Raw genomic sequence first — 15695 nt, forward strand, 5'->3', positions numbered from 1 at the left:
CTTGGTATGAAGCTGAAGCATTAAGAGTTCCTTTCACTGGAACTAAGGGGCCGAGTCCAACACCTGAACTCAATGATCTGGAGGGGTGTCCCAATACTTTTGGCTATACAGTGTAGATTAGTACAAATATGTAGAAATGAATATGATCACTGGTGTTAGATGGCTTGACATGAAATTGATGTGCACATGCACGCTGGACAATCTGAGGAGTAGGATGAAATGTCAGGACTCCTCGGATCTGTCTGTACGGTTTATACAGTACGATGCTGTGAGCTTTGTGCTGAGCAGAAACTGAAATAACACAGTGCTAACAGCATGAATGTGACACAAAGATCTACATTTAACCTCATCAAATAATCAGAGAACAACATCAGCAGACCCTCGGAGTAATTTCCCATCATTCATTTTATTTTCTTATTCTGTCTACAGTGATTATACAAATGAAGACTGAAGCATCATGCAGGAAATTGAATATAGAGAAAAGTTACACTTCATTCCTTCTGACCCTCTCACACCTTCTGACCCTCTCACATCTTCACCAGCAAAACAACAGCAAATGAATCTGTTACAGTTATGAAGAAATTATTAAAGAGAAAACATTACAATAAAGAAATGCTAGAATCTCCAGTGATAGCAAGAAGAGAAAAACAAAAAGTAAACTAAATATAAACTGAACCACGATGAAGATGAAGGCAGTCCCAGTGAGGAAGAAATAAATGGCTGTAATCACTGATTTCTGGATGTTGAAGATGAATCGCTCGTAGAAAACCTTTAAGTTTTTTCCATCCTTTTGATGCTTAAATCCCACGTGATATTTCAGGACTCTCAGTGTCATTAGTGGGAATAAAAATGAGGAGAACTGATGATGTCATCAGCGTGGTTAATGATGTCATGATCATTATGAAGTGTCCATGGGCTGAGGATTCCTCTCTAGCTGTTCTTTTGCTATATTAACAACATACTTCAGGTTTTTTTGGGACTCGAAGTACTGAACTACTTTATCATGTACTGAATTACTACTATCTTTTCTTTTTTTAGAGCTGCACTGTATGAAGATATGCACCAGAATGGGGAGCAGTGGCAATGAGTATTCCATCACACTCCTCGTTCTATTTCTTTCTCCTTCATAAGTATATCCACCAGTGTGAACACCGATCAAGTTGCAGTGATGGTCAAACAGAGGAGAGCCTGATGATCCATGGAAGAAACAGGAATGGTAATTGATCTGGGATTTACGGATTTCCTTGTCCTCAGCCCAGTACTGATGTTTTATAACATGAAAGATGGGAAGGCTTTGGTTCTCTTTAAAGTATCTGTCGAATGCTTGTGGAATGTCATCTTTTGCAATAATAAAACAGGGGTCCATTTGTTTGACTCCACCCCCTGGGTGTCCAATAATGCAGACAGCACCCCTGGAAGGTGGAGCACTATAACGCTCCAGCAATTCTGGAACTTTTGGATCATCGCTCAGTTCCAGCAAAGCAAAATCCAGATAGTTCCCCATCTCATCTTTTCCCCTCCTAAAAGCAACAACGTTCTCCTCCACTGGGATCACGTTTCTTACAGAGCTCATGTCTTCAAGATGGAACACAGCTGTTAGTTCGTTTCTTAAGTCTTCAACAACATGTGCGTTGGTCAGGACAAATTTGTCAAAGAGCAGAAATCCGGTTCCAACAGCAGAACTCTTAAAGCAGAGCTGGCAGACAGAGTCGGATAAACCCATCAACTCTTTCACTTTCTTCACCTCCGAGAAGCTCTGAATGCTTTTATCATACTCCTCTCTAAAGAACTTCTTCACGTTTTGTCGCTCTTGCAGCGTCTTCAACAGCTGTCCATGCTGCTCTCGCAGGAGACTCAGGATCTCCCCTGTGTTTGGGATCTCTTTCGTGTTTGGGTATATTCTCCACATCTTTTCTTCCTGTGGAGTCTCCGTTTTCTTCACTTGAGCGTTGGTGGAATTTGGGTTGGGTTTTTCTTCTTGAGGAGTTTCAGGAGCTGCACTATTTTCATCCTTCACTGTTTCTTCTGGCTCCTGACTCATTTCCTGGCTCGACTCCTGGCTGCCTGTTGGGTGAGGAGAGACAGTAATCTGAAAATGTTTTCCATCCATGTCATCAACGAGATTGGAGAGATTCATGGTGCTCTTGGTTTCCCACTCATAGAGAGCTCCTTTTCTGAAGATCACACTGTTAAATCGTCCATCACGTTTCAGTGCCACTTTCACTTTTTCCCCTTTCACTGCATACACACACACGGAATCCACCGTGCTCTTCAGCTCATTACTCTTCATCACCTTGCGGATATTTTTCCCACCTCTGGTCTGAACATAGAAACACATCAGATTTTCAGCTGAGTGGACAGCGAGTTTTGGTGTCTTCCCTGGATCGCTGTTTCCACCTGGTTTGATGAACTTGATGTCCAGAAGCTCGTCGGATTTGAGCAGACAGCACGGGAAATGTGGTGTCACAGCAGCTCTGGGCATTTGCTCTCTCCTGATGACCATTTCTTTATTTTGGTTTTTGTTACAAATGGATTTAATGGTGGGGTCTCTCTGAAGTCTCTGTAGGATGGTCATCAGGGCATTACAGGTCACTGTGTACCTCTCTCTTTCATACTGGAATCTGAAAGTGTGCCCATGATTTTCTCTTTTCTGTCAACATGTAAAAAAAACCCACAATCTGAAGAGTGTATATTATAGATACAGTAATATATTCATGAATAAATTATTTTCACTTAATAATAATAAATCCTTTGTGTAACTCACTATCGCAGTGGTGTCCGTGTCCGGTCCACTCTCCTCTCCCTCTGTTTTATAACACTTATCCATTCTTAACTGGAAAACATGGAACAGATCAGATTGGATTTCAAACATCTGAACAGAGGTTTTCACAATTCTGTACAAATGACAACAATCCTAGTCACATGTGCTGCCACGTGTCTTCACTTCCCTCCTCACATCTTTAGCTCCTACCTGCTTTTACTTGCATTTTACTGATTTATGGACAGAAACAAGAAAAATATTTTATAATGAGGGCGTCACACTGATTAGTGGCATACTTCATTTGGTTTAAACTAGTTAGCTGTTAGATTTCTCCTCCTAAAGGCTTCTGTAATAAACGACCTGAAAGCTGAGGTCAGTGACATGAGGAAGCAGGTGAGATATCTTCCTGTCATGTGTTCTGTTATCTCTCTTCAGCTGCTGGTGATGAGATCGAGAAGTCAACGTGTGAAGATGTAGGAAAGTGTCTCGGATCAGAGACGTGGCCATGAGGTCATGAAACTGGCTCTTAAATGAAAATCAATGTGAAGCAGAGCAGCATAGGACATTTCTATCACAGTGTTCTCTGAAGTGGGATTTTTGTGGTGTAACAAAAGAGCAATTTAAAGCCTGAACCTGGAAAAGTTCACACTTTTGGAGGTAAACTGAACATTTCAAAGAACACTAGAACACTAAATCATCCATTTTAACAGCTTCAGTTTAGACTGAATTTCACAGCACTTTAACCTGCAGGCTGAAGCAGTGCAGCACTAAACTCAAAAATAAAGTAAAATAAAATCAGATTTCAGTATATTTTAATGACAGTTCTGAGATTTTCTGTTTAAATATGTCACCTGAATCTCAGTGGACTCAAGGAGTCGGGTTATAGACTGATTCACCTGATTCTCAGTGGACTCACGGAGTCGGGTTATAGACTGATTCACCTGATTCTCAGTGGACTCACGGAGTCGGGTTATAGACTGATTCACCTGATTCTCAGTGGACTCACGGAGTCGGGTTATAGACTGATTCACCTGATTCTCAGTGGACTCACGGAGTCGGGTTATAGACTGATTCACCTGATTCTCAGTGGACTCACGGAGTCGGGTTATAGACTGATTCACCTGATTCTCAGTGGACTCACGGAGTCGGGTTATAGACTGATTCACCTGATTCTCAGTGGACTCACGGAGTCGGGTTATAGACTGATTCAGATGATTCTCAGTGGACTCACGGAGTCGGGTTATAGACTGATTCAGATGATTCTCAGTGGACTCACGGAGTCGGGTTATAGACTGATTCAGATGATTCTCAGTGGACTCACAGAGTCGGGTTATAGACTGATTCACCTGATTCTCAGTGGACTCACGGAGTCGGGTTATAGACTGATTCACCTGATTCTCAGTGGACTCACGGAGTCGGGTTATAGACTGATTCACCTGATTCTCAGTGGACTCACGGAGTCGGGTTATAGACTGATTCAGATGATTCTCAGTGGACTCACAGAGTCGGGTTATAGACTGATTCAGATGATTCTCAGTGGACTCACAGAGTCGGGTTATAGACTGATTCACCTGATTCTCAGTGGACTCACGGAGTCGGGTTATAGACTGATTCACCTGATTCTCAGTGGACTCGAGGAGTCGGGTTATAGACTGATTCACCTGATTCTCAGGGGACTCGAGGAGTCGGGTTATAGACTGATTCACCTGATTCTCAGTGGACTCACAGAGTCGGGTTATAGACTGATTCAGATGATTCTCAGTGGACTCACAGAGTCGGGTTATAGACTGATTCACCTGATTCTCAGTGGACTCGAGGAGTCGGGTTATAGACTGATTCAGATGATTCTCAGTGGACTCGAGGAGTCGGGTTATAGACTGATTCACCTGATTCTCAGTGGACTCACAGAGTCGGGTTATAGACTGATTCAGATGATTCTCAGTGGACTCACAGAGTCGGGTTATAGACTGATTCACCTGATTCTCAGTGGACTCGAGGAGTCGGGTTATAGACTGATTCACCTGATTCTCAGTGGACTCACAGAGTCGGGTTATAGACTGATTCAGATGATTCTCAGTGGACTCACAGAGTCGGGTTATAGACTGATTCACCTGATTCTCAGTGGACTCGAGGAGTCGGGTTATAGACTGATTCAGATGATTCTCAGTGGACTCACAGAGTCGGGTTATAGACTGATTCACCTGATTCTCAGTGGACTCGAGGAGTCGGGTTATAGACTGATTCAGATGATTCTCAGTGGACTCGAGGAGTCGGGTTATAGACTGATTCAGATGATTCTCAGTGGACTCGAGGAGTCGGGTTATAGACTGATTCAGATGATTCTCAGTGGACTCGAGGAGTCGGGTTATAGACTGATTCAGATGATTCTCAGTGGACTCGAGGAGTCGGGTTATAGACTGATTCAGATGAGAATCGTACGTTTAGTCTCAGCACCTCTAAAGCTGACATTCTTAAATGCCAATTTATAAGCAAAGCACTTTATGTATATAGTTATACTTTTTGCACATTTTGCATTTTTGTTCATTTTGGTTGTTTTATTCCTTATTTAAGATATTTATTTTCATTCCATTTGGATACTTTTACATTTAACATTTTTGATTAACTGATTTGCACATTTTTCATTTTGTGTGTGTGTTGCACTTTAAAATAAATGTTTGTTGCCCTGGTATGGTAAGTCTTGATTCGTTTTAATTTACACAGGGACATGTTTCTTGCCCCTGTCAGTGGTGGAACAAATGCACGTGAACATTTGGTTAGTTACCCATCATGCAGTAGTCAAAGATTTTCCAAAAACTTGCAATTACTATTACATCCACACCATAACATAACAGTACATAACTATACTCATTAAATTATTATAGAGTATCACCTGCATTAATCCCACCATTCAATTACTATAGGGTGAAAAAACCCCACTATTTCCCACCATGATTAGACTTTGTACAGGAAACAAGGGCTATAAAAGAATCACTGAGTCAATAGAAATCACCGACTTAAAAGAATCACCGACTCAAAAGGAATCACTGAGTCAAAAGAGTCACTGCCTCAGAAGGACTCACTGACTCAAAAGGAATCAGACTCAAAAGAATCACTGACTCAAAAGGACTCACTGACTCAAAAGGACTCACTGACTCAAAAGGACTCACTGACTCGATTCATTTCAGTGAGTGACTCATCGAAACTCAGGTCTTTAAAAAGAATAGTTTTTACCACCACTAGAGGACAGAAGGTTATTCCTGCTGTACTGGAGGAATAATAATCATCTATTTCAGGTATTTGTGCTGCTCAGAAAATTAACACCAGGAAAGTAAATATTTTAATTTGATCATTAACTGAGAGTGGAGTTTATTCATGAAGAACAATTATTACAGGAATGATCAACATTTTCATATAATTATAGATTACTGTAGCTGCTGTCTATCTACACCTGATATTACTGCTGTAACACACACACACACACTCACACACACACACTCACACACACACACTCACACACACACACACTCACACACACACTCACACACACACACACACACACTCACACACACACACACACACACTCACATACACACACACATACACATACACACACACACACACTCACACACACACACACACACACACATAAACGCACACATACACACACTCACATACACACACACATATACACACACATACACACTCACATACACACACACACACACACACACACATAAACGCACACATACACACACTCACATACACACACACACATACATACACATACACACACACACACACTCACACACACACACACACACATAAACGCACACATACACACACTCACATACACACACACACATACATACACATACACACACACACACACACACACTCACACACACACACACACACACACATAAACGCACACATACACACACACATAAACGCACACATACACACTCACATACACTCACATACACACACACACACACACACACACACACATATACACATATACACACATATATACACATATACATACACACACACACGTATGGAAATGCAGGAAATAGAATTAAAATCCAAAACCCCCCACCAGAGTTGCAACGTTTAATACACTCCTTATCACAGATTATCGAGCCTGTGCTAAGCTAATAAAGCTAACCGATGATGAAATCCTTCATTTTGAACATCAGTCGAGCCTCTAAACCTTATATTGATTTTTATAACCATTAACCACAGCTATACAGTGAGATGGATGAGTATTAATCTAATAATTTACTGACCTTTTTACTTCAGATTAAACACGGAGTTTAGTCTACCTCAGATTAGTGTGGAGAAGAGCAGCTCGCGCACACACCGCTTCCGAGGAACGCGCCAAAATCCTCCCATCTGATTGGCTCCTGGTGCTTTCGCTATCCCGAAACTCCTGACGTGACGTCATCTCAGGGCTACCGTATAACAAGATATATAGGGTCATGGGGATTATTTCCCCTATTTTCTCAGCAGTGTTTAATGGAGAAATCTAGCCAGTTCTTTAGCCTGCAGTTACCCAAAGTTTGTTTAGAATAATTCCACAACTCCATAAAGACCAGCTTTCCACGGACACCTGGCGCCTGGGACCAGTGAAGTTTCTTTAGCACTCATTATCTTTGTGACTTCTTCTGTCATCATCATTACATTACCTTCTGTAATTACCACAAAAACTCTTCACATCAATAGCTGCAGTTTTATTGAGATTAAATAAATATGGGTCATGAGCCAGATCTGCTGTGGAACATCTGACAAGGATGTCAAGCATCACCTTATCTTCTTCTACTCACTGCCCAACTTCTGCTCTTATAATCTGCAGGACATTACAGTGTCCAGCAGATAAATATCTGTCATCTGTCTGATGATCCCCTCCTGTTTCTGAAGGACAGCTCTCCACTTCCTCCAGCTGGCAGTATATTTATAAAAATCTTCTCTGCTTCTTCATTTAAATCGTAATCATTTTGTATTGTTAGGACAAAACATTGTTTGATTTTGACAGAAAACACACACACTATTTAAAAAAACAGGGTTGAGATGCTTGAAGTCTTCATCCTCCTTGTAGAATCCTCATCTCCATCATCTGTGTTCCTCTGCTGATGGTCTCTTCCTCTCAAACTCTCATCTGTCTGTAGACCAACCTTACTTCATGCTTCACTGCTTTTCCTCAACTGACCATTACCTACAGAAATGGAAGATAAGCAGTGATGTTCACTGTACCTTCTGTAAAGAACATGGAGAAGAGCTGTGGGTCAGTTCCCTGGGCGGAGTCTGCTTTACTGTTTGTTTTCCCTTGTACTTTGTGCCACGCCCTCCCTATTGTCCTGCCTTCTTGTCTTATCACCTGTTCCCTATTTACCTTGATGTGCTGCCCTTTACATATATATGAGCCCTTGTGTACCTGTCTTTGCCGGTCATCGTCGTTAGTTTCGTCCATGTTCCAGGTGTTTAGTGTTGTTGGTCTGTATGACTGACCGCTCATGTTTTGTTTATGATGTTTAGTTTTGTTTTATGTTTTGTTTTAGTCTTTCCCCTGTGAATAAAGCAGTGCTGCGATTAATCCTGCTCATGGGTCTGATTTTCATGGTGTGCGCGTTCACACGGTTACCACGGAGATTCGGGTTCGAACCCGTGAGTGGTACATTTGTGTTGGATTTGCTTTTACACCACACAGCTCTGGAGTAAATATTCCTCTTCACTGCTGATCACATCAACTCTGACTGATCTCACAAAATCAACTAACTTTGAGCTGTCAATACACCTCTGAATCGAATAAAGAGCTGCTAAACCTCAGAATTACTGTAAGATATCGAGGCAACACTTTTTTATTATTTGGTTTATTTTCTTAAAACTTCCTTACCCCCCCCCCCATTCAAAGCATTTGTTCTCCTGGTGATGAGCTGAAGAGTCTTGAAGAGGATTAAAACATCTGAAACATCTGTTTATTAACATCTGTCTTCCAAAAGTGCAAAAACAGCAAAAACTTGCTGACAAAAACAGACAGACAAAAACCCAATGAGAACAAAAATAACCAGTCTTGTGTGAAGGAGACAAAGAGCTGAACAGGAAGTGTAAAGTCAGGCCATGTTGCTGTGGACAGAGACACTGAGTGTGTGTTGGTCAGTTTCCATCTGGACATCAGGGAACAGTCTCTGCTGGACTAGGAGCTAGTGTTCATATCCGTAACGATATACACACACGAGCAGCAGCACTGAGGTCAGCTTCATGACATCACACTTCCCTTTTACACAGAGATACCTGGACTGGCTGAAAAGGTCAAAGTTCACAAAACAAAGGAAGGATCCTCCATGTCATTGATCCTGGGTTTAAAGTCACAGTGTATAAATAAACCACAGAGAGTCACATTCACCGTAGTGTTCATTACACGTTTTTCACAACAGGTAATGAGCGTTCTGTTAGCGCTCTGTTAGCGCTCTGTTAACACTCTGTTAACACTCTGTTAGTGCTCTGTTAACACTCTGTTAGTGCTCTGTTAACACTCTGTTAGTGCTCTGTTAACACTCTGTTAGCGCTCTGTTAGTGCTCTGTTAGCACTCTGTTAACACTCTGTTAGTGCTCTGTTAACACTCTGTTAGCACTCTGTTAGTGCTCTGTTAACACTCTGTTAACACTCTGTTAGTGCTCTGTTAACACTCTGTTAACACTCTGTTAGTGCTCTGTTAACACTCTGTTAGTGCTCTGTTAACACTCTGTTAGTGCTCTGTTAACACTCTGTTAACACTCTGTTAGTGCTCTGTTAACACTCTGTTAGTGCTCTGTTAACACTCTGTTAGCACTCTGTTAGCGCTCTGTTAGCACTCTGTTAACACTCTGTTAGTGCTCTGTTAACACTCTGTTAACACTCTGTTAGTGCTCTGTTAACACTCTGTTAACACTCTGTTAGTGCTCTGTTAACACTCTGTTAGTGCTCTGTTAACACTCTGTTAGCACTCTGTTAGCGCTCTGTTAGCACTCTGTTAACACTCTGTTAACACTCTGTTAACACTCTGTTAGTGCTCTGTTAACACTCTGTTAGCACTCTGTTAACACTCTGTTAGTGCTCTGTTAACACTCTGTTAACACTCTGTTAGTGCTCTGTTAACACTCTGTTAGTGCTCTGTTAACACTCTGTTAGTGCTCTGTTAACACTCTGTTAGTGCTCTGTTAACACTCTGTTAGTGCTCTGTTAACACTCTGTTAGCACTCTGTTAGCGCTCTGTTAGCACTCTGTTAACACTCTGTTAGTGCTCTGTTAACACTCTGTTAACACTCTGTTAGTGCTCTGTTAACACTCTGTTAACACTCTGTTAGTGCTCTGTTAACACTCTGTTAGTGCTCTGTTAACACTCTGTTAGCACTCTGTTAGCGCTCTGTTAGCACTCTGTTAACACTCTGTTAGTGCTCTGTTAACACTCTGTTAACACTCTGTTAGCACTCTGTTAGCGCTCTGTTAACACTCTGTTAGCGCTCTGTTAACACTCTGTTAGCGCTCTGTTAACACTCTGTTAGTGCTCTGTTAACACTCTGTTAGTGCTCTGTTAACACTCTGTTAGCACTCTGTTAGCGCTCTGTTAGCACTCTGTTAACACTCTGTTAGTGCTCTGTTAACACTCTGTTAGTGCTCTGTTAACACTCTGTTAACACTCTGTTAGTGCTCTGTTAACACTCTGTTAGTGCTCTGTTAACACTCTGTTAGTGCTCTGTTAACACTCTGTTAGTGCTCTGTTAGCGCTCTGTTAACACTCTGTTAACACTCTGTTAGCTCAGTTACCACTCTGTTAGCACTCTGTTAACACTCTGTTAGCGCTCTGTTAGCACTCTGTTAACACTCTGTTAGTGCTCTGTTAACACTCTGTTAGTGCTCTGTTAACACTCTGTTAGTGCTCTGTTAACACTCTGTTAGCGCTCTGTTAACACTCTGTTAGTGCTCTGTTAACACTCTGTTAGCACTCTGTTAGCGCTCTGTTAGCACTCTGTTAACACTCTGTTAGCGCTCTGTTAACACTCTGTTAGTGCTCTGTTAACACTCTGTTAGCACTCTGTTAGCGCTCTGTTAACACTCTGTTAGTGCTCTGTTAACACTCTGTTAGCACTCTGTTAGCGCTCTGTTAGCACTCTGTTAACACTCTGTTAGTGCTCTGTTAACACTCTGTTAGTGCTCTGTTAGCGCTCTGTTAACACTCTGTTAGTGCTCTGTTAACACTCTGTTAGCACTCTGTTAGCGCTCTGTTAGCACTCTGTTAACACTCTGTTAGTGCTCTGTTAACACTCTGTTAGCACTCTGTTAGCGCTCTGTTAGCACTCTGTTAACACTCTGTTAGTGCTCTGTTAACACTCTGTTAGCACTCTGTTAGCGCTCTGTTAACACTCTGTTAACACTCTGTTAGCGCTCTGTTAACACTCTGTTAACACTCTGTTAGCACTCTGTTAACACTCTGTTAACACTCTGTTAGTGCTCTGTTAACACTCTGTTAGTGCTCTGTTAACACTCTGTTAGCACTCTGTTAGCGCTCTGTTAGCACTCTGTTAACACTCTGTTAGTGCTCTGTTAACACTCTGTTAGCACTCTGTTAGCGCTCTGTTAACACTCTGTTAGCGCTCTGTTAGCACTCTGTTAGTGCTCTGTTAACACTCTGTTAGCGCTCTGTTAACACTCTGTTAGCGCTCTGTTAGCACTCTGTTAGTGCTCTGTTAACACTCTGTTAGCTCTGTTAGCGCTCTGTTAACACTCTGTTAGCACTCTGTTAGCTCTGTTAACGCTCTGTTAACACTCTGTTAGTCCTCTGTTAGCGCTCTGTTAGCACTCTGTTAACACTCTGTTAGCGCTCTGTTAGCGTTCTGTTAACACTCTGTTAGCACTCTGTTAGCGCTCTGTTAGCACTCTGTTAGTGCTCTGTTAACACTCTGTTAGCACTCTGTTAGCTCTGTTAGCGCTCTGTTAACACTCTGTTAGCACTCTGTTAGCTCTGTTAACACTCTGTTAGCACTCTGTTAGCTCTGTTAACGCTCTGTTAACACTCTGTTAGTCCTCTGTTAGCGCTCTGTTAGCACTCTGTTAACACTCTGTTAGCGTTCTGTTAACACTCTGTTAGCACTCTGTTAACACTCTGTTAGCGCTCTGTTAACACTCTGTTAGCTCAGTTACCACTCTGTTAGCACTCTGTTAACACTCTGTTAGCGCTCTGTTAGCACTCTGTTAACACTCTGTTAGCGCTCTGTTAGTGCTCTGTTAACACTCTGTTAGTGCTCTGTTAACACTCTGTTAGCACTCTGTTAGCGCTCTGTTAGCACTCTGTTAACACTCTGTTAGTGCTCTGTTAACACTCTGTTAGTGCTCTGTTAACACTCTGTTAACACTCTGTTAGTGCTCTGTTAACACTCTGTTAGCACTCTGTTAGCGCTCTGTTAGCACTCTGTTAACACTCTGTTAGTGCTCTGTTAACACTCTGTTAGTGCTCTGTTAGCACTCTGTTAACACTCTGTTAGTGCTCTGTTAACACTCTGTTAGTGCTCTGTTAACACTCTGTTAGTGCTCTGTTAACACTCTGTTAGTGCTCTGTTAACACTCTGTTAGCGCTCTGTTACCACTCTGTTAGCTCAGTTAGCACACATGTTGATTCCCAGCTTTGGGTCTGAGGTAAACAGACAGAAGATCACACTCATGCTAAATATTTAACATTCTCACTCTATTTATAATTCTGTATTAACTACAGTCGCTATGGTGACTAACACTGTGAGACCCCCCCCCCGCCCCCCCGCAACACACACACACACACACACACACACACACACACAATTTCTCTTCAGAAAGTGAAGTAGTGCAATATTGGTGTCTCCCTATTTCTCATCAATCATCTCTTGCTTTTTATCACACGTCGTCAAAGATGTGAGTCCGAGGCACAGAAGTGGAGAGATAACCATACCTACAGGGGGGGGGGAGAGGGGGAGGGAGAGGGAGAGAGAGAGAGAGACTTTTGACTTTTACGCATCTTTATTTTCACGTCACATATAAAATTCACAATGACTTAATAAATAAATAGATAAATAAATAAATACGTATTAAAATAATGTCAATAAATTATTTTAAACATGAGTGATTAGTTTAGTTCTGCTGCAAAGTTAATTTTTCCTTCTGCTACAGAGCACAAAGCATTCTCCCAACACCACACACATCTAAACACATCCAGATCATTCATACTTTTATAAAAATTAAAATCAATTAAAATTCTTGACTTTATCAGCCTTTTCAGAATTCTTGTGGCTTCACAGTTAGTATTTTGTGCAATCTGGTTTTTCCAGCTCAGGTATATCACCATTTTTCCCTGACCAGATATAAAATTGATCATTTGGCACCTGAGGCGGTGTTTCCTGACAAACTTAAAACCAGAAATAAAACACTGAAAAGTAAAAACAACATTAAAAGACCTTAAAATGCTCCGTAAAAACACAAACAGTGACTGTAACCTGGAGCAGTGAATAAAGCATGAAAAACTGTTTCTCTCTGTGAACAAAAAGGACAATCATGTGCAATATCAGGATTTAAAACAGAAATAAAAGAGTTCACAGAGATAATACAGTGTAAAATCCTCCATTGGAGGTCAGCAGATTTTTTAGTTAACGGTGGTTTATACAGTGCGTCCACTCCGGTTTAAAATCATCAGTAAAACCATGTACACTTCTCCATGGGGTGTCCACCCTCCCACTCAGCTTCTTCTTATTTAAAACCTTTACACACGCTCTGTAGAGCAGCTTCCCCGACACTGACCCAAAGTCCATCTCCCCTTCACCCCGGCACTCCAGGAGGGGGCCTGCACACCCGTCGAGGTCAGGAGCGATGTTCAGCTGGGGAAAGGGTTCGTCCTCTGTAGGACCAGTCTCTGTATGATGATAGTCCATCAGCTGAACACGCTCCTCTGATGTTAGTGCAGATCTCCAGCGGTGTAGGAGCTGATTGACAACACGCAGGGACCGCAGTCCCATACGCGCTGCCCGGTCCTCTGCCCTCGACAAGTCTGACCCCGCGATGTTCACAAGCTCCCGGAGCATTATAATCCCTGAGGAGATGAGAGTTCTGGACAGTGCAGGGACGGTCACACTGGAGATGTCCAGTCTCCTGCCGTACACCAGAGGCTCCTCCAGCAGCCAGTGTAGCGTTCTGCAGCCCTTGTTCTGTTTCTTAAAACAGTTCCAGATTTTAAAAATTCCACGGTAAAAGTCTGGTAATCCAGAAATGTCCAGCATTTTTGTGTCCATTAAAAACAACACTCTGTCCAGCCCCAGTCCTTGAACTGTGCGTAATAATCCACTGGCTGCTGCTCTCCATACTAGCTCTCTGGGTCCAGTGAGGAGCCTCTGGATGAACTGGAGGCGGAAGACTGCGGCCCTGCTGGACAGTTGGACCAGCCCCTGTCCTCCTTCTTCTTTGGGCAGATGAAGAACACCCTGTGGAATCCAGTGTAGACCGTCCCAGAAGAAGTCCACCAGCAGGGCCTGGATGTTTGTTAGCAGGTTCGGCGGCGGATCCACGCATGCCAGCTTGTGCCAGAGGGATGACGCGGTGAGGTTGTTGAGGACCAGCGTTCTCCCCCTGTAGGACATCTTTGGGACCAGCCACTTCCACCTGCTCAGTCTGCCCTTCACGTGCTCTACAGAACCTTCCCAGTTTTTGTTTAAAAACTCATTGTTCCCCAGGTAGACACCCAAGTATTTAAAACCACCTCTTTTCCACACTAAGCCTCCTGGTAGTGACGGTTGCCCACCTTCCCACTCCCCAATTAAAATGGCTTCACTTTTAGCCCAGTTAACCTTTGCAGAGGAAAGTCATTTAAAATATCAGTTAAAACATTGACATCATTCTGTGTGTTTATCATCACTACCAGATCATCTGCATAAGCTGATAAACATGTTGAGGCATTAGCGTGTGGAATATTAAAACCAGAGAGATTACTTCTTAACTTGAGGTTCAATTGCTAGAGAGTACAACATTCCAGAGAGGGAACAGCCCTGCCTGATCCCTCTGTACACTCTAAAAGGAGCACATAAACCACCGTTAACCTTCAGTACACTCTCAATGTCACTGTACAACACCCTGATCATAGCTATAAAACCTGGATTGAACCCAAAGGCTTCCAGCACCTTCCACAAATATTCATGCTCAACCCGGTCAAAAGCCTTTTCCTGATCTAGAGAAATCAGACCAGTCTTTAAGCCCAATAGCCTGGAGACGTCCAAAATGTCATGAATTAAATACACGTTATCGAATATGGACCTATCAGGCACACAGTATGTCTGGTCCTGGTGAATGAGCTGCTCCATTACCTTAGTCAGTCTCGAGGCTAATGCTTTTGAGAGCAGCTTGCAGTCAGTGCACAGGGCAGGCGTGAACAAGATGACCAGTTTTGCCGCATTTGAATCACTTCATATCAGCATCAGAGGAAACAAAGATATTGTAGTCAAATCCTTCGACACTGAATTTAAAAACAGCATTAAGCTCCTCTACACCTTCTTTCAGAACCATAAACACCATTCTTCTAAAAGAAACCAAGTCCTTCACCAGTGGGGACTTACAGCCAAGGGGGATTCTCTTAATGGAGGGGACAATTCGCCTGTAGCGAGACAGCTATTTACAGATGGACTCGTCAGAAATAAAAGGAGGGACATTGGACACCATGACCTTCTTAGATGGGGAACTGAGGGGAGAAACCAGTATTGTCTCATTATTAACAATGATGCCTTTATGAATCAGATTTCTTACTTTCTCAACATTATTCAGAAACACCACAATGGCACTGTTCATTCTGGAGGCAGAGACAATGTTCTCATGCCCCACCACGTTACCGACTGCTAGACAACATTCCTCTACACTCGCCGGACACACAACACGGACACTGCGCCGGACACA

At 42.5% G+C, this 15695-nt stretch overlaps 2 protein-coding genes across 6 annotated transcripts in view; both read right to left on the bottom strand.

Moving 5' to 3' along the window:
• Positions 1-87: 87 nt before the first annotated feature.
• On the bottom strand, positions 88-7209 carry LOC131343094 (serine protease FAM111A-like). 2 transcript variants are annotated; one of them, XM_058374508.1, is made up of 3 exons: positions 7087-7168; positions 2765-2833; positions 88-2650 (listed from the first exon to the last, which is right to left on the bottom strand). In XM_058374508.1, exons 2-3 carry the CDS (start codon positions 2825-2827, stop codon positions 899-901), a joined length of 1815 nt encoding a protein of 604 aa, XP_058230491.1. In that variant the 5' UTR covers positions 2828-2833; positions 7087-7168; the 3' UTR covers positions 88-898. The 2 variants fall into 2 exon arrangements, with proteins under 2 accessions (XP_058230491.1, XP_058230490.1); XM_058374507.1 differs by having other exon boundaries at positions 89-2650; positions 7051-7209.
• Positions 7210-8720: 1511 nt separating this feature from the next.
• Positions 8721-15695, bottom strand: part of lmbrd2a (LMBR1 domain containing 2a) — a 47973-nt gene continuing 40998 nt past the window's right edge. For 3 of the 4 annotated variants that reach the window (XM_058374505.1, XM_058374504.1, XM_058374503.1), the window contains one exon: positions 8721-9061. In XM_058374505.1, the coding sequence (XP_058230488.1) occupies positions 8962-9061 (100 nt within the window). In that variant the 3' untranslated portion in view covers positions 8721-8961. Of the gene's footprint in view, positions 12718-15695 lie in introns of all 4 variants that reach the window. The other variant, XM_058374506.1, reaches the window with a different exon arrangement.

Source organism: Hemibagrus wyckioides, linkage group LG22 (assembly GCF_019097595.1).
Source record: "Hemibagrus wyckioides isolate EC202008001 linkage group LG22, SWU_Hwy_1.0, whole genome shotgun sequence".
Classification (NCBI taxonomy): Eukaryota; Metazoa; Chordata; class Actinopteri; order Siluriformes; family Bagridae; genus Hemibagrus; species Hemibagrus wyckioides.

Excerpts from the sequence above, each read along its gene's own strand:
- LOC131343094 (XM_058374508.1), bottom strand. The coding sequence starts at position 2,827 with ATGGATAAGTGTTATAAAACAGAGGGAGAGGAGAGTGGACCGGACACG. Across the intron at positions 2,651-2,764 it reads ACACGGACACCACTGCGATA|AAAAGAGAAAATCATGGGCA; the intron begins GTGAGTTACACA and ends ACATGTTGACAG.